Source organism: Lepus europaeus, chromosome 6 (genome assembly GCF_033115175.1).
Source record: "Lepus europaeus isolate LE1 chromosome 6, mLepTim1.pri, whole genome shotgun sequence".
In the NCBI taxonomy this organism is placed as follows: domain Eukaryota; kingdom Metazoa; phylum Chordata; class Mammalia; order Lagomorpha; family Leporidae; genus Lepus; species Lepus europaeus.
In genome coordinates, this window is record NC_084832.1 from 56,556,895 (window position 1) to 56,577,693 (window position 20,799).

Below are 20,799 nucleotides of genomic sequence, written 5' to 3' on the forward strand. Positions count from 1 at the left end.
TCCATTTATCATCTATCTTCTGGGAAGTATCAGCTGATGATTCAGTGAGTATGCCCCTCACAGGGGAGACCTGGATTGAGTTCTAGGCTCCTGGGTTCTGCCTGGCTCAGTACTGGCTGTTGCAGGTACTGGGGGGAGTGAGCCAGCAAATGGAATTTTTCTTGTCTCCCTGGCTTGCAAATTAAAAAAAAAATAAAATTAAAACAAAATTTAAATTAAGTCATATGAATCTCATTTCAGAGGCATTTTTCCTATACCTAGAAGAAATGAATGAAGACACAGGCGCACAGCACAGAAGCTACACAGGCCTTGCTGAGTTTCCCCAGGTTACATCACTGTTCACTCTTTATCAAACCTCACTATAAAAACACAGGTTTCCCTGAACCTTTTGGTCTTCCTGGGAAGGTTCCCATGTCACATTAATACTTATACTAAATATTAAATAAATGCATAGGCTTTTCTCTCGTTAGTCTTTTATTATAGGGGTCTCAGCTATGAACCTAGTGAAAGTTGATGAAAGAAATCTTTTCTCCCCTGAAGTTGTAAGTCAATTTATTTACATTAGTGTTTATTACCATTCTGTTTAGCCTATACATCTCTCTTTTCTTGATGTGAACATAAGACAGTTGATAGAACATTAACCAGCTGCCCAATCCCTCCCTCTCCCAGCTCCATATCACGTCCAGGATCCAGATTTCAGTAGATACATTCAATTTTGAAATGCTGGTTCTATGACTTAAAGGGGGAGGGGGCTTGAAAAATAATCTAATTTATCAACATTCAGTTTCCTTATCTGCAAATTGGAAAAGCAATTATTTCAAAGGAAAAAAGTCAATACTGTTCACAACATGCTTAACACAAGGCCTAGCATATGTTTAAACACTCAAGACATGAGAGCTCCTGATTGTTATTTTGGTTTAGCCTTTTAGGAGTCCCCAGTTTGACTGTTCCAGGTTACAACTAATTTACTTCATGCTGGTGCAGTCTTCCAATGCTTTATCACATTTCTCATTCAAAAATAAGCTAAATAGGGGCCAGCGCTGTGGCGCAATGGGTTAAAGCCCTGGCCTGGATCGCCGGCATCCCATATGGGTATCGGTTTGAGACCCGGCTGCTCTACTTGCTACCCAGCTCTCTGCTATGGCCTGGGAAAGCAGTAGAGGACAGCCCAACTCCTTGGGCCCCTGAACCCACCTGGGAGACCTGGAAGAAGCTCCTGGCTCCTGGCTTTGGATCGGTATAGCTCCGGCCATTGTGGCCATCTGGGGAGTGAACCAGCGGATGGAAGATCTTTCTTTCTCTCTTTCTCTCTCTCTCTCTGTAACTCTGTCTTTCAAATAAATAAAATAAATCTTTAAAAAACAAAGAACAAAAATAAGCCAAATAGGCAGAGCTCTACCTGTTAGTTCAGTAGTCTCGTCATCATTGATACACCTACCTACCCAGTGCATTAAGTCATGTCATTACCATTACGAGTTAAATACTATCTGTTACTTTATAAACATTCTGAATACTTATGAGCCTTGCTCAGAGATTGAGTTTAACCATCCTCTAGTGAAGAACTACCTATACTGAACCATCAAGGAAACCATTCATTAGAATCAATCACAGAGCTTCTTCCAATGCATTATTACTTCATAATACTAAACGGGACTTCAACTTAACTCGGTCTTCCATCTCAAGGGAGGTGTAAAGCCTAATGCTCTTGTGCCCTTTAGCACCTGCAAAGCAGAGGCTTAACTTCGTACCATCCTCTACGGAAAGGGAATTGAAATCTGGAACATTATGGTGTGCAAGATGTCATGAAATAATGTCCTTACGGGCTGCAATAAGTTTGTAAAAACTTGTACTTAATTTAAAGCTATTTTATGTGGCTAGTTTCAGTGCAAATAAGGTAAGTCAATAATGACTTAAGAAATTCGGTCTTGGGTGAGCATTTAGCACAGCAGTTAAGATTCCACTCAGGGAGTTATATCCCATATCAGAGTCCTGACTCAGCATCCAAACCCAGCTTACTGTTAAGGCACACCCTGGGATGGCTTAAGTACATGGGTCCCTGCCCTTCAGATGGGAGCTCCTGACTGAGTTACCAGTTCCTGGCTGCAGCCTAATCCAGTCCCATCTGTTGTGGGCATTTGGGAAGGGAATCAGAGGATGGGAGAACTATTTGTCTTCCCTCTCATCCTTTCAAAATAAAGAAGAAACTTTAAAAAAATAAATAAATTCTTAGATATAAGAAACCACACTTACAGGTTTCAGGGTGTACATATTATATGGTGATGTTTATGAAAATTGAACTAATACTATGACTTAATGACTGTATTAGCATATAGCCCATCTTTTGTTTACAAAGCACTTTGCAAAACGTAACAAAATGTTCTTTATGGAGTAAAGAGAAAAATCAGGGGTTGGCCATCAACAAGTGCTCTTACCAAACCATCTCTTAATCTCCCTTTATCTCCCTAATGAATGTGAGAATGACGGGGAGGAAAAGTGTCAATGATAAGTATTATTTTGTTCTCCGAATCACAACAAGCTGGTGAGGAGCACTACAGTTGGATGAAGGAAACTAAGGAATGTCCCCTAGATCACAAGGGGAAGAAACAGGAAGACAGAGTGAGTTTCCCTAATATTCCTGGGGAGTGTGCCAATGATGGACATGAAAATGAAGTATCCACACCATGGTGGTTGGGTATGGTGTGTCTTAGAGACCATGTCAGTTTGGATTCTCCAAGAAGGAGTCACCAAGATGAGGTTAGATACACAAGAGATATATTGGGGGAAAAACTTGTGAAGGATAAAAGGAGAGGGAGCAGGAGTAGGTGGAGAAAGCCTTAAGAACAAGAGTAGGCCTGGTACCTATGAAAGGACAGAGGAAAGGGAGCTTGGGAAGGAAGAGTTTAAGGCTGCTAGACAATTCCAAAAAAATCTTGCACAGGTTTCACGGGGAGGCTTCCAGGGAAAGTCGCCCTGTGTAGGAGAGCCACAAGGGCCAGGGCCAGGCTGGTACTGGTGCCCTAGAATGTTCTGAACACTTCCTGGGGAGCACAGAGCATGAGGACGTAACAGACCCAAAAGGGTGGCAGTGTTAACTGACTACGCGCCCACGGTAAGTTCTTGTGAAAAGGACTGACATAGGTTCCTCAAGCTGCCACAGAAGTTATGTTAACCCCTGTTAGAAATTATAAATAGTCATGTCCCTGGTTCCTGTGCTGAACTCCCAAAATGCTTAGAATTCCTGGAGTGATGAGTGCCTTTGGGTGCTAACGAGATGACTCACAGTGGGGATTTTGTAGACTGCTTCAGGATGGAGGCTGGTCACCAGAAAAACCAACTATGAGAGGGAGGGTTAAAATTTCTGGTCTCACCACAATCTCTGGGTAGGAGAGAGGGGGCTAGAGCTGGTTCAGCCACCAACAGCCAAAGGTTTAATAATCATGCCTGCATAATGGAACTTTGATAAAAACAATGAGCAACCAGGCTTGAGGGGCCCCCATATTGGTGAAGGGCACTGGGGGAGTGGCCCACTGGGAGAGGGCATGGAAGCTCTTCACAGGCTACTACCTTCCCCTCCCCAGGACCCTACCCTGTGCATCTCTGCCCTTTGAGTTGTGTCCTGTTAATAAACTCCAATTGTAAGTATGGCTGTTTCTATGAATTCAATGAGTCATTCTAGTGAATTATCAGCCCTGGGGGAAAGGAAAATCATAGAGACCTCCGAATCTGTAGTCCGCTGGGCAGAATCTGGGGACCACATTTGCAGCTGGTATCTGAAGTCTGAAGGACTTTATAGAACACTTAGTTGGTGTCATAGTTATTTGGTACTGGAACATACTCAGTGTCAAAGATGAAACAACACACACACAGAATTCTTAATTACTCTGTATATCAAAGCTCAAACATCACTTCTCAGGAAAGATTTTGCAGCTCCCAAGACTAGCTCAGACCTGCCTATCTTAAAGTATACATCAAGAGTCCTTATGTACTTATCTGATAAATGTCTGCCCCAACAATTAAACAGTCAGGCTTATCCAGATAACTTTTTTGTTGAATAGCTATTACTTGTTTGTTTATCTTTAATTAATTATCCAGAGCTAGAGATCTTGTCTTATTACAGTTATTGTGAGGACATGAGACCTCAAAGAGCTCCTCTATGTGAAGCATTTTCAGATGGGAAGTTCAACATGTCTCTGCTCTTACTGCTCATCTTTAAGCTTCTACAGTGTATAGATCTATACATTGTAGATTGCAAATGTTAATTTACATGCAAATTCAGTTAACTTTTTGTTAAAAATAATTTATAGTAAAATTCTACATTGTAGGTTCATTTTCAGGATCTTTTTATTTCCTTTGAATAGCATCAAACAAAAGGCTCATATTTGAATAGACAAGTATCTGAATGAAGTGATCTCTGTATTACTACCACAAGCAAGAACCTTTTGCCCCGGAACTGAGTAAGACTGTTTTTTTTAAAAAAAAAATTATTTTCAAACAAGTAAACTATTTTAAGGGAGGTTATTGGATTCCTTTGGATTAGATGTTTGTGTTACAGATTTTTTTCTCTTTAAATCTCTGTAGATAACATGATATTAACAGACAAGATTAAAATCACCAACTAAAAACAACTGGGAAAGCCAATATGAGTTACAACATACTTTTAATTACTTAAATCCAAATATGCCAAAAATTCAGCCTTGCCTGAAACTAAATCAGATATCTGACTTAGGACTGTTCTAATATTTAAGAGTTTGTCATAGATTTTTACTAGTGAATCTTGTTTATGTGTAAGTAGTGCTTTAAATCTGTGTATTTTTCCAAGGCACAAACACTTAACTTAAGAATGACAGCACAGTACTTGGTCAATAAACATTTGCTAAATGAATTCAAGACTTTTGGCTTCCAAGGTTTATGGAATATTTGCTTTGCTAGGCACAGAGTCATGTTTTATGCATATGCACATTATTTTTAAAACCCTATGAGGTTGGAGCCGTCGTGGTGGGTAAAGCTGCTACCTGCAGTGCTGTCATCCCATATGGGTGCCAATTCGAGTCCCAGCTGCTCCACTTCTGATCCAGCTCTCTGCTATGGCCTTGGAAAGCAATAGAAGATGGCCCAAGTCCATGACCCTCTGCACCCACATGAGAGATCCAGAACAGGCTCCTGGCTCCTGGCTTCAGGTTGGCCCAGATCCAGCCATTGCAGCCATTTAGGGAGTGAACCAGTGGATGGAAGACTTTCTCTCTCTCTCTCTCTCTCTCTCTCTCTCTCTCTCTCTCTTCCTCTCTCTAACTCCTTTCCTTTCTTTTAAAGGAAATCAATAAAATCTTAAAAAAAAAAACCATATGAGATTGGTATTATCTCATTTTAGGTAATGAGAAAAATGAAGTATAAAGTAACTAAGCATCTTGATCAAAGATAACGGCAAACTCAGACCAGGAACCCAAGCCAGCCTGGCCATGTTCCTAATCTCAACACTGGAGCTGCCCAAATGAACGAAGGGATGTACACAAGAGTAAAGGCCAAGGCTTTTGCCATCTAATAAGTTCATTCTGTGAATGAACACCTGAATCTTCACTACTGAAGCACTTGACATTATCCTCTTTTAAAATTGTTCATCAAAAATGCTGTTTTTCTCCCAGAAAACTTTTATTTAAAGAATGCAAACTTCATGTATTTCATAAATACTTCTTAAGGAATATAGTGATTCTTCCCACCCATACTTCCAGCCCTCTTCCTCCTCCCTCTCCTATTCTCATTCTTATTTGTTACCAATATCTATTTTCAATGAACTTTTTACTTAGAATAGAGTTAATCGTATGTGAATAGAGTTCAACAAATTGTATGAAGAAAAAAAAATTACTCGACAGTCGAGACAAGGGCTGTTGAAAGTCACTGCAACTGGAAGTGTTAATTTCACTTCTACAGATCACTTTTTTTAAAAAAAAATATTTATTTATTTATCCAAAAGTCAGTTACACAGAGAGAGGACAGGAAGAGAGAGAGAGAGAGGTCTTCCATCCAATGGTTCATGCCTCAATTGGCCACAACGGCCAGAGCTGGGCCAATCTGAAGCCAGGAACTTCTTCTGGGTCTCCCATGCGGGTGCAGGGGCCCAAGGACCTGGGCCATCCTCCACTGCTTTCCCAGGCCATAGCAGGGAGCTGAATGGGAAGAGGAGCAGTCAGGACTAGAACTGGTGCCCATATGGGATGCTGGTGCTTCAGGCCAGGGCATTAACCCACTGCACCACTGCATTGGCCCCTACAGATCACTTTTTAGGTGTTCTATTAGTTACCACAGATTAGAGAGAACATATGGTATTTATCCTTTTAGGACTGCCTTATTTCACTAAGCATGGTGCTTCCCAGTTTCATCCAGTTTGTTAAAAATGACAGGATTTCATTTTGATTTTCACTACTGTGTAATATTCCATGGTGTACATATCCCATAACTTCCTTATCTAGTGTTCAACTGATGGGCATTTGGGTTGATTCCATATCAATAAACATGGGGGTACAGATAACTCTTTCATATGTTGATTTAATTTCCTTGAGTAAATTCCCAGGAGTGGGATGGCTGGATCATATCGTAGGTCTAATTCAGATTTCTGAGGTATTTCCATACTGTCTACCACAGGGGCTGCACCAGCTTATGTTCCTATCAACAGTGGATTAGGCTACCTCTTTCCCCTATTCTCACCAGCATTTGCTGTTTGTTGATTTCTGTATGAAAGCCATTCTAATGGGGGTGAGGTAAAACCTCATTATGGTTCCTATTTGCATTTCCCTGATGGCCAGTGATCCTGAGCATTTTTTCATGTTTCTATTGGCAATTTGGATTTCCTTTTTTGAAAAATGCCTGTTTAAATCCTTTGCCCATTTCTTAATTGGTTTGTTTGTTTTGTTGCTGTTGAGTTTCTTGATCTGTTTATATATTCTGGATATTAACCCTTTATCAGTTCTATAGTTTGCAAATAATTTCTCCCATTCTGTAGGTTGCCTCTTCACTTTGTTGGGTGTTTATTTTGCAGTACAAAAGCTTCTCAATTTGATGTAATTCCATTTTTCAATTTTGGCTTTGATTGCTTGTGCCAATGTCTTGCACAGTTTCTCCAAGGTTCTCTAACAATTTGATGGTATCAGGCCATAGACTTAGGTCTTTAATCCATTTTGAGTGGATTTTTGTGTAAGGTCTAAGGTAGGGGTCTTGCCTCATACTTCTGCATGTGGAGATCCAATCTTCCCAGCACCATTAGTTGAAGAGACTGTTCTTGCTCCAGGGGTTGACTATAACTCCTTTGTCAAAGATAAGTTGGTTGTAGATGCCTGAGTTGATTTCTGGTGTTTCTATTCTGTTCCTTTGGTCTGTCCAAGTTGTTTTGATTATAGCTGCCCCAGTCCTTGGCTTTTGTTTGCTGGGAGGGTCTTTATTACTGATTCAATTTCCATCATGTTTATTGGTCTGTTTAGGTTTTCTATGTCTTCATGGCTAAATTCAGGTAGGTTTTATGTGTCCAGGAATCTATTCATTTCTTTTAGGTTTCCCGATTTGTTGGCATACAGTTCTTTGAATTAATTTCTGATAACTCTTTTTATTTTTGTGGCATCTGTTGTTTCATTTCTTTTTTCACTTCTAATTTTATTGATTTGGGTCTTCTCAATTTTTTTTTGGTTAGTTGGGTCAATGGTATGTAAATTTTGTTTATTTTTTCAAAAAACCAGCTCTTCATTTTGTTGAACTTTTGTATTTTTTGTTTCAATTTTGTTTATTCTCTAGTTTTAATTATTATTTTTCTCCTACTAGTTTTGGGATTGGTTTGCTATAGTTTTTCTAGGTCCTTGAGCAGCACTGATAGCTCATTTATTTGGTGCCTTTCCAATTTCTTTATGTAAGCAGCAATTGCTAAAATTTTTGTAACACTGTTTTTGCTGTAACCCATAAGTTTTGATATATTGTATTGTCATCTTCAGTCATTTCCAGAAATTTTTTTATTTCTTTTGATGTCTTCAATGGTCTATTGTTCATTTAGGACTGTGTTGTTCATATATGTGTTTACATATGTTCTAGAGATTTGTGAGTTGTTGATTTCTGTTTCATTCCATTGTTGTCAGAAAAAATCCATGGTTTGATTTCAAATTTTTTGAATTTGCTGAGAATTACTTTATGGCCTAGCATGTTGTCCATCCTAGAGAAAGTTCCATGCACCAGTGAGAAGAATGTGTATTTATAATAGACCACTTGGACTAAAGTGTCAATTAACTCTGTTGTTTCTTTGATGATTTCCTGTCTAGTTGATCTGTCCATTGCTGAAAGTGGAGTATTGAAGTTCCCCATTACTATTGTGTTGGAGCCCATGTCTCCCTTTAGATCCATTAACAGTTCTTTTAAATAGTCAGGTGACTTGTGATTAGGTGTATATCCATTTACAATAGTCAAATCTTCCTGTTGAACTGATCCCTTAAACATTACACAGTGCCCTTGTCTCTTAACAGTTGTTAAAAATCTATTTTTGTTAAAGTCTATTTTGTATGATATAAGGATGCCTATACCAGCTCTTTTTTGTTTCTGTTAGCATGGGATATCTTTTTTCACCCTTTCACTTTTAGTCTGTATGTATTTTTGTTGGTGAGATGTGTTCCTTATAAGCAACCAATAGATGGGTTTTGTGTTTTAATCCATTCAGCCAATCTGTATCTTTTAACTAGAGAATTGAGGCCATTTACATTCAAGGTAACTATTGATAAGTAAGGACTTGGCCCTGCCATTTTTCCATAAATATTCCTATTGTTTACTTTGGATTTCCTTTGTACTTTTACTGGGAAATTTTCTGCCTTCATCTTCTTTCATAGTGATGACCACGTTTCTGTGTTTCTCTGTGTAGCACATCCTTAAACAACTTTTGTAAGGCTGGATGAGTGGTGACAAATTCTTTCAATTTCCGTTTGCTATGAAAGGTCTTTATTTCATCTTCTTTCATAAATAAGAGCTTTGCAGGGTACAGTATTCTGGGTTGACAGTTTTTCTCTTAAGATTTGGAATATATCTCACCATTCCCTAATAGCCTATAGGATTTCTGATGAGAAGTCAACTGTGAGTCTAATTGGAGATCCTCTGAAAAGAAATCTCATGTTTCTCTTGTATACATTTTAGAACATTTGCTTTAATTTTTACTGTGGAGAGTTTGAATACAATGTGTTGTACTGAAGATCTTTTCTGGTCATGTCTATAAGGAGTTCTATGTGCTTCCTGTACTTGGACTATTCTTTCTTTCTCCAAATTAGGGAAGTTGTTTTGTAATTATTTCACTAAAAAGGCCTTCTAATCCATTTCTCTTTCCACATCTTCCGGAACTTCCAAGACACATATGTTGGGTCATTTAATAGTGTCCCATAAATCTCTGACACTGTTTTTTAGTTTTCTAATCTTTTATTTTGGGGGGGTCTGACTGTAAAATTTTCAAGGATTTGTCTGCTAACTCGAGTATTCTTTCTTCTGCCTCATCAAGTCTGTTCTTAAGGCTTTCCACTGCATTTTGTATTTGTTCTATTGAATTCTTGATTTCCAATATTTTGTTTTGATATCTCTTTAAAATCTCAATTTCATGGGAGAATTTTTCACTCATGTCATGCATGGGTTTCTTTAGTGCATGAATTTGCTTCTGATTACTTCTAAGTAATCCTATGATCAATTTTTGAATTCCATTTCTGGCATTTCGTCAATCTCTTCATGCTCACATTCTAGAATTGAAATGTTGTGTTCTTTTGGGGGCGCCATGTTGTCTTCCTTATTCTTGTTTCTTGAATTGCTGTATTTATTATTAGGCATTTGTGGTGATACTTTTTTTTTCCCCTGTGGTGGCTTTTATCTTTGGACTGTGCCTCTGTGGATTAGTGGAGCATCTGCTCTTTCAGTGAATATCCAGAGGCATGCGCTGGTGTGGTTATCAAGCTCTACTCAGTGCTCCAGGGTGAGGGGAGTGTCCAAGGTGACACCCAAGTTAGGCATGGTGAATCTCCTTTTTTTTTTTAATAAGAGAAGAGTTTGTTCTGCTCTGTTGGCATATTTTCATGCTCAATTCCTCTCTTCAAAGGAGATCAATGCCTGGGCACTAGCCCCAGTAGGAACAATTTTTATCCATGCTGCTACAAGAACCACACAACGGATCTGTGTAGACCTCAGTATGAACACAGATCCTGCAGCAATGAACCTCACCAGGCAATCAGGGAGCCCTAAGCATGCAGAGCTGCCCACAGTGACTCCCCAGAGTCCCAGACACATCCTCCACCCTCCCACGCAGCCACAGTGTTTTCACAGTCCTGGCACACAAGGCTCCTATGGTCATGAGCACCCAGCCTCGTCAATTCTCCCAGCCATACTCAGGTTTCTCCTCTGGACTGCTGGCTGGGCTCATGGACATAACCTAGCGCATCTGTTACATATGTCCAAAATGGTGCCTGCCCTCTCTCGACTAGTTACAGGCTGCTGGTGCCAAGTGGTTGGAGAGAGAGAAATGTGCCCCCTATTTTTTACCTCTACATTGGCAGGTACTATGTCTTCCACAGGGCTCCAGGCAAGGTCCACACCAGGCTCTTCCCACAGTTTTATTGCCAGTGGCTTGGGCTACTGCAGTCTGGTCTCACCTCACTCCAAACCCAGTGCTGAAGCTCTCAGCTGCTGGGGTCCCAAGCTGTGCACCTCCACATAGGCCCCCAGCGTCCCCCCAATTTGAATGGAATCTCCTGTCATTTTCACTATAACACTTCCTGAAATCATACTCTCTCTACTATTTTTGTTAAAACTATCCTTCACTAGACTAGAGCAGTAAGCTCCCACCCTATTCCATCCAGAAAATGCTATTTTCTGTCTCCAAACTAAACCATCCCTTAATTTGTTGCTGTTGATTTACTGAGATGTCATTTGCCATTCGATCATTGCTCTTGGTTCCTTACTTCCATTAAAGACGTGAGGAAGTAGATAGTGTGTAATGGAGATGGAACAAGAACTCAGAGTGATCCAAACAGGATCTTAGAGGTAAAACACCTGGAAGAGAAGGTATCTGCCAATGCTCTGCTTACTGCCACTGGTTCACAGGAAGAAAAGAAAGAACTGTGCGAGAGATAATTGAACTCTTGCAAGTACTTCTTCAATGGTCTATTTGCAAATCTTAGAAATCACAAAATAGTATGGGAGAGATGTCTTCTGGGTATTGAGGCCTAGATAAATTATCAGAAAACTATTCCTTTCTGAGCAATTTGGTCCAGCAGGATACTGGGGGTAATTACAATAAAATTAGAAAACAGATAGATGCAACCTCTGATGTTTATGTTGTGAGTTTACAAACGAATATATCCAAGCAGATGCTTTTTAATAGAAAGAGCATGTAAATGGTGTTTATTATCGACCCCTCACAGACACAAAATCATGTTCATGACCTCTGTAACTCGTAAATGCTGCAACTTGTAGATATGCAGTTCACTTGGAATTCATGAGCTTCTATTATGGCAAGACAGCAACTATTTTAAAGCAAGGAATCAGTCTCTAATTGATTTCCACCCCATCTAAGGGTAACCCTAAGTCGAATGATATTAAAGGCCTGGTACTTTCTTTTTTTTTTTTTTAATTTTATTTAATGAACATAAATTTCCAAAGTACAGCTTATGGATTACAATAGCTTCCCCCCCCCCCATAACTTCCCTCCCACCCACAACACTCCCCTCTCCCACCCCCTCTCCTCTTCCATTCACATCAAGATTAATTTTCAATTATCTTTATATACAGAAGATCAATTTAGCATATATTAAGTAAAGATTTCAACAGTTTGCACCCACACAGAAACATAAAGTGTAAAATACTATTTGAGTGCTAGTTATAGCATTAATTAAACACCTAAGAATAATTGTGTATTAATTACAGAGTTCAACCAATAGTTTTAAGTAGAACATAAAAAATACTAAAAGGGTAAAGTATTAAGTTCTTTTTTTGTTTGTTATATAGTTATTATTATTTTTTATTTAATAAATGTGAATTTACACAGTGCAACTTTTGTATTGTTGTGCCCCCCCCCCCCCGCAACCTCCCTCCCTCCCGTGGCCCTCCCTTCTCCCACTCCCTCTCCCATCCCGCCCTTCATCGAGTTTCATTTTCAATTACCTTCATATACTGAAAATCAACTTAGTATATACTAAGCAAGGATTTCAACAGGCTGCACTCACACAACCGCACAAGGTATAGGGTATTGTTCGACTAGCAGTGTTTTTAAGTTTCATAGTAAAACACATTAAGGACAGAGATCCTACGTGGGGAGCATGTACCCAGTGACTCCCGTTGTTGATTTAACAATTGACATTCTTATTTGTGACGTCAGCAATCACCCGAGACTCTTGCTATGAGCTGTCTAGGCTATGGAAGCCCCTTGAATTCACCAACTTTGAACTTGTTTAGTCAAGGCCGTATCACAGTGGAGGTTCCTTCCTCCCTTCAGAGAAAGGCGCCTCTCTCCTTGATGGCCTGTTCCTTCTGCTGGGGTCTTGTTCACCAGGATCTTTCATTTAGATTGTTTTTTGCCACCGTGTCATGGCTTTCCATGCCTGTGAGACTCTCATGGACCTTTTAGCCAGATCCGAATGTCCCAAGGGTTGATTCTGAGGCAGGAGTGCTGTTTTGGGCATTTGCCATTCTATGAGTCTGCTGTGTGTCCTGCTTCCCCCGCAGGATCATTCTCTCCCTTTTAATTCTATCCTTCATTATTTGCTTACCCTGGTGTTATTTGTGAAATCTCTTCGACATATACCCTAACTTTTTGATCGGTTGTGTATTTATACTTATCACTTTACCAAGTGCGCTGGCATTGGTAAGGGCCTGGTACTTTCAAAAGTTAAGGCATGAAAGAAATTCTGCTATTTACTGATCATAGGGTCCTACTGTTTCTCAGCAACCAGCGTCTGTCTCTCACATCACTAGAAGTCCATAAAAAGGGAGAAACTAAAAATAAAACCATCATGGACCGTCCTAATTCCCAGAGGCAGTACTTCAAAGAAAATAATGTCTTTACCAACCACACCAATAGGTAAGCAAGCTCCTGCTCCTGGGCAGAGAGAATCACTGACACTTTGCATAAGTATTTCCAAGATCCACACTGTAGTCCCTGAATCAAGGGACAAGAAGCAGTGCCACCCATCTGTTCCTGCTTCGGGCAGGTATCAAGGTCAGGGACCAGGTGCACTGCCACCTCTAGGTAGCTGGGGTCCGCACTCTCTCAGCCCTGCTCCCCTGGTCCGAAGAGGCCAGTTCATCTGGGAGTCTTGGAGGGAGCCAACCTGCTTGTTCGGCATTGGCACACACCCCTTCTTGGCCCTTACCCTGGCATCTGAAGTGGTGATTCTGAGAACCAGTTCTTTAAAACGCAAAGGGAAAATATACCTTCACCCTAGTTGGGGTGTGAGCTCTGCTGCCATCTCCCCACACCCGTATCTTTCAATCCTGCAGAGCTGGAAAACTTTTTTTTTTTCCCTGCCAAGGGCCATTTCAATGTTTCTGGCATCATTCAAGAGTCATAAAAATGATCAATGTAAAAATGAGCCTGCCATAGATTTCAATTTCAAGTCCCACCTGCAAACGGTTGCCTTGGCAGGGCCAGACCAAATTATTATCTGGCGGGCCTTATATGACCCAGGGTCTGGAGGTTCCCCTCCCCTGCTAGCCAGTCGTGAGAATCAGGCCAGTACTGTTGAAAGGAACGCGGTGCTGGGACGCTTAATAGAGGACAGCAAACAGGCAGGCTATAGTTTGTTGTAACCAGGTAACTCACAGATGCTTTAACTTAGGTAAATGGGACCGCTTCCGTCTCTCAAAACCCCTTTTCTAGGGCCCCTGTGGTTTCAAACCCCAAAGATCAAGAAGTAGCCTGGGAGCAAGCAAGTCTGGGGCCTGAGCTCAGAGCCCATAATCCGGGTTGTAAAATACTCACTGCCTGGGGCCCGCGTGCTGCGGGGTGTCCCGCGCTGCTGCGTTCCAGGGCGCCGCCTCCAACCCCTGTCTCTGGTCCTGCAGGGGGCTGAGCTCCGCGCGCCGCTCACTGGGGTCCTGGGTCGGGCGAGACGCTGGCGGTTCGCGGAGCCTAGAGCCCAGCACCTTGCTGCGTGTGCCCATGGCTCCCAACCCAGGACTCGTGGGCGCAGCCGCTGCGGGACGGTTGAGGGCTGGGTCGCCTAGCGAGTTTCCAAAGCGATTCCAAAGGACTGGGGCAGCGGTTTTAACAGCTGAGTTTCGATTTCTCGCTCTCTGCAACCGCCTGGCCCGGACAACTTCCCGTTTTCCCCCCTCAGGCGCAGAACAGCTGGCCACGCCCCTCGGGGGGACTTGGCGTTGAGCCAGTGAGTGGCTGCAGGTGAGTGACTTCCAGACCTCACGACCAACACTAGCATAACCATGATCACCAGCCAAGGACGCCCTGTGAGCTTAGCCCCGCCAGGAAATTAAAACCCTGATACAAGGGGTTTTCAAAAAGTTCGTGGAAAAGGCATATTCTGAAAAGGCCGTGTCTGGATTTCAACTTTTTCTTTCTCTCTCTCTCTCTCTCTTTTTTTGGGAACAAAATATACTTCTCTTTTAAATATGCTTTTTCAGGAACTTTTGGAGGTACTTCTGTACTTTTGGAACTGTTCAACAGCCCTAATTTAAGGGTACTGCTGAATGCCCGAGACTGTGAAAAATATGAACCTTTAAGGCACCAGGGGTTGGGCCAGGAACTAAAGTCATGTGAACAAAGAACTGCCTTTTACCAGTCATGACTGCCATTCAGCTGTTACCACTGCAGATACTTTATAGTTAGAGGAAATGGAAAGTGAAATAGAAAGAAGGGGTGGGGAACCACAAAGCTGGGGGATGGGTAAGGTTGATCCTGGCCAGCCCAGCTAAGAAATTGTCCAGACCATAAAGAAAAGGCAATTAAACACCTGCTGCGGGCCGGCGTTGTGGCATAGCTGGTTAAGCCACTGCCTGCAATGCCGACATCCCGTATGGGTGCCATGGGTACCTCTGAGTCCCAGCTGCTCCACTTCTGATCCAGCTCTCTGCTATGGCCTGGGAAAGCAGTGGAAAATGACCCAAGTCCTTGGGCCCCTGCACCTGTGTGGGAAACCCGGAGGAAGCTCCTGGCTCCCAGCTTCAGTTTAGCCCAGTCCCAGCTGTTGCGGCCATTTGGGGAGTGAACCAGTAGATGAAGATCTCTCTTTATGTCTCATGCTCTCTCTATAACTCTGCCTTTCAAATAAATAAAATAAAAGTTTAAAAAAAAACCTGCTCTGTCCAGGATATTCCACCGATTCACTCCCCAAAATGGCTGCAACAGCCAGAGCTGGGTCAATCCCAAGCCAGGAGCCAGGAGCTTGTTCTGGGGTTCCCAAGTGGGTGAAGGGGCCCAAGCACTTGGGCCACCTTCTGCTGCCTTCCCAGGCCTATTAGCAGGGAATTGGATGGGAAGTGAAGCAGTCGGGACTGGAATGGGCACCCTTATGAAATGCCGGTGCTACAGGCAGTGGCTTTACCCCATGCCACAGCGCCAACCTCAGTGTGGGTATTTTTAAAATACAGGTTTGCAAGGTTCTGTTTCTGTGTATCTGGGAGTGAGTTCTGGCATCCATACTTTTATAAAGCTCTATGAAGATTCTGGGGGCTGCCAGGCTGATCTCACGGTCACAATGCTGGCTCTGTGAAGATGAGAGAAGGCTCTTCCTGCCCAGAATCTGCATCTCAGGTGCACAAAGGGTAAGATGTGTAAGGCCAGCAGACACAGGAGAAGGAGGGATTAATCCTACTACTAATTCAGCAAAAGACGCATTCGAGAATGACGCATAGCAATTCAACAGAAAGGAAGAGACATGATGGCAGAGGCTTGTGGCTCAAAATGGCATGGTGTATACCTAACTCCAACTGGGGTGGCATGGCTGGAGCCCCCAGCCCAGGTCAGTAAGCCACTCAGGAGCTGGGCTGTCTCACACCACTGGTGCTTGGAGCACAAAGACAAATACACATTTGATAGCTCATGAAAAGAGTGAAACCGAAAGGCCAGCAAGCTCGAGGGAGACAGGAGGGGAAGCGATGGCAAAGCACTTGGGTGGAAAGGAAGTCAGGGTTCCTGTGGCATCTGAAGGCATTAGAGCTCTGTCAAGCAAGCCAGACGCTCTTCCAAGTCCTGAGCATCTGGGGCAGGCATTGTAGGGTAGCAGGTATAGCTACTGCTTGTGACACCAGGACCCCACACAGAAGCCTGTTCATGTCCTGGCTACTCCACTTCTGATCCAGCTGCCTGCTAATGGCCTGGAAAACCAGCAAAAGATGGCCCCAGCCCTTGGGCCCCTGAAACCCACATGGGAGACCTAGATGGAGCTCCTAGCTCCTGGCTTTGGCCTGGCCAAACACTGGCCATTGCAGACATCTGGGGAGTGAACCATGCAGATGAAGGCAGGCAGGCGCTCTCTCTCTCTCTCTCTCTCTCTCTCTCTCTCTCTCTCTCTTTCTCCTTTGACTTTCAAATAAATAAATCCATCTGAGTGGGGCCAGCGCTGTAGTACAGTGGATTAATGCCCTGGCCTGAAGCACCGGCATCCCTTTTGGGCGCCGGTTCAAGACCTGGCTGCCCACTTCCGATCCAGCTCTCTACTATGGCCTGCGAAAGCAGTAGATGGCCCAAGGCCTTGGGCCCTGCACCCACGTGGGAGACCCAGAAGAAGCTCTTGGCTCCTGGCTTCAGATCAGCGCAGCTCAGGCTGTTGTGGCCAATTGGGGAGTGAACCATCAGATGGAAGACCTCTCTCCCTCTCTCTGCCTCTCCTCTCTCTGTGTAACTCTGACTTTCAAATAAATAAATAAATCTTTAAAAAAAAAAATCACCTGGAGGGTTTGTTAAAACAGTTCTGGATCCATACCCTGCAGTTTCTGATTTAGTAGGTCTGCACCAGGGCCTGAGGATTTGCATTGCTAATAAATTTCCAGGTGATACCAATACTGCTGGTCTGAGGACCACCCTCTGGGAACCACTGCTGTAAGCTATATGGAAAACAGATTTTTCAATCAAGCAGTTGTGTGATCATATCTGTTTGAGAAAGCCAGCTCCTAGCAATGTGAAAGGAAGATTGAAAGATGAAGGGACTGAAATCAGGGAGATAAACGAAGAGCCTGGTTACTAGAATCGAGGTGGGAAGCAGACATCTGAGCTAAGGCAGTTGCATAGGAAATAGAAATCAGACGGTAAGATCAAGACATGCCATCTGAAAGATTAAAATGGATTAAAAAGAAAAACACACTCTCGATGCAAGGGAGAATTTAGCACCAGAGATAGCAGAGAGAATGGGAAGTGGCTTTTTTCAAATTAATTTATTTATTTCAGAGGCAGAGTTACGAAGAGAGAGAGAGAAAGATAGACAGAAAGACAGAGACAGAGAGGTTTTCCATCCTCTGGTTCACTTCCCCAGATGGCTGCAACAGCTAGGTCTGGGCCAGGCCGAAGCCAGGAGCCAGGAGCTTCTTCCAGGTCTCCCACACAAGCGCAGGGGCCCAAGGACTTGGGTCATCTTTCGCTGCTTTCCCAGGCCATTAACAGGGAACTGGATGGAAAGAGGAGCAGCCAGGACACAAACTGGCACCTATATGACGCTTAACCTGCTACCCACAGCGCCGGCCCCTGGGAAGTAGCTTTTATTGTACTTTCTTTGAGACTAGCTCTGCCACATTCAAGTCCTTGTTCTGTGACCAAGGGTAGATCTCATCATTCCTCAGAGGCCCTGTGTCCTTATATGTACAATGTGACGCGCAGTTCCAATACTTGCTCTATAGGACCTTGCCAGGCAGAAGCGATATCCACATGAATGGTCATCAGTGGCTCTCAGAGTTGATTTTGCCTCTGGCATACCTTGGACAATGCGCAGAGACATTTGGTATTGCGAATCCTAGGATGTGGTCAGTGCCTTTGGCATCTCCAGGCCATTGTCACTGCTAAACACTGCTAAACAGGCTCAGGATAGAGAATTTTCCTACCCAAAATGATGATAGCGTGGAGGTTTAAACAATCCTCATCTATGTGTATCTTCAACTGCCAGTGAATGAATGGTTGCTGTTTCCATGATGTCTTTGTGGTTTTAGCTTAGTGCCTGGGTAGGTGGCAGTACCATTAACCCAGGAGAGGGACAAGGTTGAGGGGAAGATGACAGAATTTGCAGGACCTTGTGGAGTGGGAAATGAAAGTGCAGAGCTCAGCAAAAAGAGGCCACTTCTTCAAAATCATTTCTGCTAGGAAAATACCCCTAGAATTCTTATTTCTGGGGAGAAAAGCACGGGGACTGTGTTTAGTGGTTGAATTATATCTAACATTTGAGGAAGGGAAAAGCCCAGTGAGGGGGAAACCAGTTCTCCTGAGGAGGCAAGTAATAACAATGCTGATTTCACAAACTCTTGGTTGACCATATTTATCATGCGATATTTCCACGTTCCACACCCAGGTTCCGAACAGGGGGTAGAAATAAAGGATAGTGGGCAAAACCTAAATAACCTAACTCTGTTCACTTCTTGTCTTCCTGCCTTCTCAAAGTGTTAAAAAAAAAAAAATGAGCATGATTTCTTATTGGACTAGTCGTCCCCAAGCTCCTTTCAGATGCCTGAGAGTGGCTTATCTACTTGTGGCTCATTCTCTCACCTTCTGTGTGTGGCGCTTGCATGACACCAGGGAGTGGCCTTTTCCTGGGGCCTGTGTCTCTGCAGCTATGGTTAGTGAGAGAAGCAAGTGTGAGCAGGGAGCGTTCTAGACCCTTATCCCCTCTTCAACTGAATCTTTTAGCTCCTTCTCTCTTCTGTGCACTGCGCTGCTGCCTAATTTTGCTTGATGCCTTGGCTCTCTGGCTTCAAGGGTCTGGAAAAGCAATGTCCTAGACAGTAACCTGGGAATAGTTTTAATGAGCAGGAGAAGGGCCTGAAATCTAGTGAGCTTGTTATTTTGCCTGAAATTTGGCCAAATATAGATTCGTTTGGGAAGCGGTTTTCTTTTAAAATATCACTGCTTCTGGGAAGTAACCACTTTTATTCCTTCCTTTAGGTAAATTAGTTTAATCTGAGCAAAAGACAGTTTGGGAAAGACGGAAGCTGTGTAAAAAGAAAATGAATCAAGAAAAGGGTGCAAAGGAAAATGTAAAATGAGGCCTCATTGGGAAACAGAAATTCAGGAATAAGAAAATCAATTTTAGCCAATCCAAAGAGCTTTAAGAGATATGATCAAATCAAAAAGAAGCTTCATCAGTTTGGTCTACTGCTGATGTGTGCTAATGTGTCAAGGAAATAAATGGAAATATGTAACTGGTTTTTAAATAAGTTGCCTTGGATTGTGCCTTCATTCATGTGTATAAATACTTAGGAAGAAATACAGGAACTACATTTTTACCAGTCATAAAGTATCTTATGAAAAATCTTTGCTTTTAAAAATTCTGAAAAATCATGCTTCCATCATTTTGATTCTTCAGTGTAATTTAAATTAACCCAAAAGATTTAGGGCAGTAACTATGTCATAAGTTTTCTTCTGTCTTCTAACAAAGGAATTACATAAAATCCACCTGATGCTCATCATCTTAGTGTGTGTGTGTATGTGTGTGTGAGAGAGAGAGAGAGAGAGTATATCTGTGATAATTTCATTTGCTTTAGAAATTCTTCAAATTTTACCATGAAATTGTGGAATGCTACACTTGTAAGTCACCACAAGTCTATACAAGAAATACTTACTAAGTAGAAAACACATACTACCCACTGCCTCACTCCCTGGAGATACAATAGCAAACAACCAGAACCTCTGTTCTGGCTCCATGTTTAAGATCACTAAGCACTTCGCTGTAAACATGTGGACACAGAAACTTAGAGAAGCCACGTGACTTACTGGCATCATGTACAAATTAATAGCAGAAGTAGAACTTGAGCTTAGGACTTCAGAAGCAAAATCTAGCTCTATACATTTTAGAAGACAATTGCAACAAAATATCTCCTGACAATACTCAGAATCTGGAGTCTTTTCCCTTATTATAATTTTTGCAATAAGCAGCTATGTATTATTTTCCAAAACCCAAAGGTTATGTCAAAATTTCTAAACCCATCAGAATCAACATTAATAAAAACTTTCAGAGTCAACATTAATAAAAACCTTATCACTCCGGTATTCATCCCTATAATTACATGATCAAATGATCTACACAATGATAATGCTTTATACAACTTGTCAAAATTTCACAGGTAGTAAATGTGCTAAATTTGGGTTAAAACAGCTTTGCTTTAAGAGTATTAAGATAGTGAACTTTGTAGTACAGCACAAAGAACAATATCTACTTAAGAAGGGAAAGATCGATCTTCTCTGTGTTTCACATGGCACAGTTACTGTTGCTTGGGGAAATGAGGAATGTAGAAATGTGCTTTCAATGGTATTTCCTGTTCTTGTTTGTAAATTCCAATCTGAGGACTGGAGAGCAGGTGCCATCTCTGGGCTCCAAAGCTATGTAGTAGGTGTCACAGGATCTCTGCTGGCTGCAGAGATGGGAGGAATTTCCCTTCTCCCTATGGAAACTTCTGTAGACTCTGCCAGGGACATTGGCAAGGAGAACCCCTGAGGGGTTTCTTTGGCTGTGATAAATGAGTCAAATAGAAACTCTCCAAAGCACTGTCCATTTTTTACCCAATGCCTGTGTCTTTTCCAAGAAGGTCCTTTGTTAGGGAACTCCTAATTGTTCTGATGTTTTAAATCGAAGCCAATGCTTTGGTGAACTTATTCACAAA

The 20,799-nt window shown here is 42.3% G+C and overlaps 1 protein-coding gene across 3 annotated transcripts in view; it reads right to left on the reverse strand.

Moving 5' to 3' along the window:
* The window catches only part of EPSTI1 (epithelial stromal interaction 1), a 106,715-nt gene extending 92,407 nt beyond the window's left edge, over positions 1–14,308 (reverse strand). Inside the window, exon 1 of one of the 3 annotated variants that reach the window (XM_062195328.1) lies at positions 13,967–14,308. In XM_062195328.1, coding sequence (XP_062051312.1) covers positions 13,967–14,148 — 182 coding nt within the window. In that variant the 5' untranslated portion in view covers positions 14,149–14,308. The remainder of the gene's footprint in view (positions 1–13,966) is intronic. The other 2 variants (XM_062195327.1, XM_062195326.1) reach the window with 2 other exon arrangements.
* Positions 14,309–20,799: the final 6,491 nt, after the last annotated feature.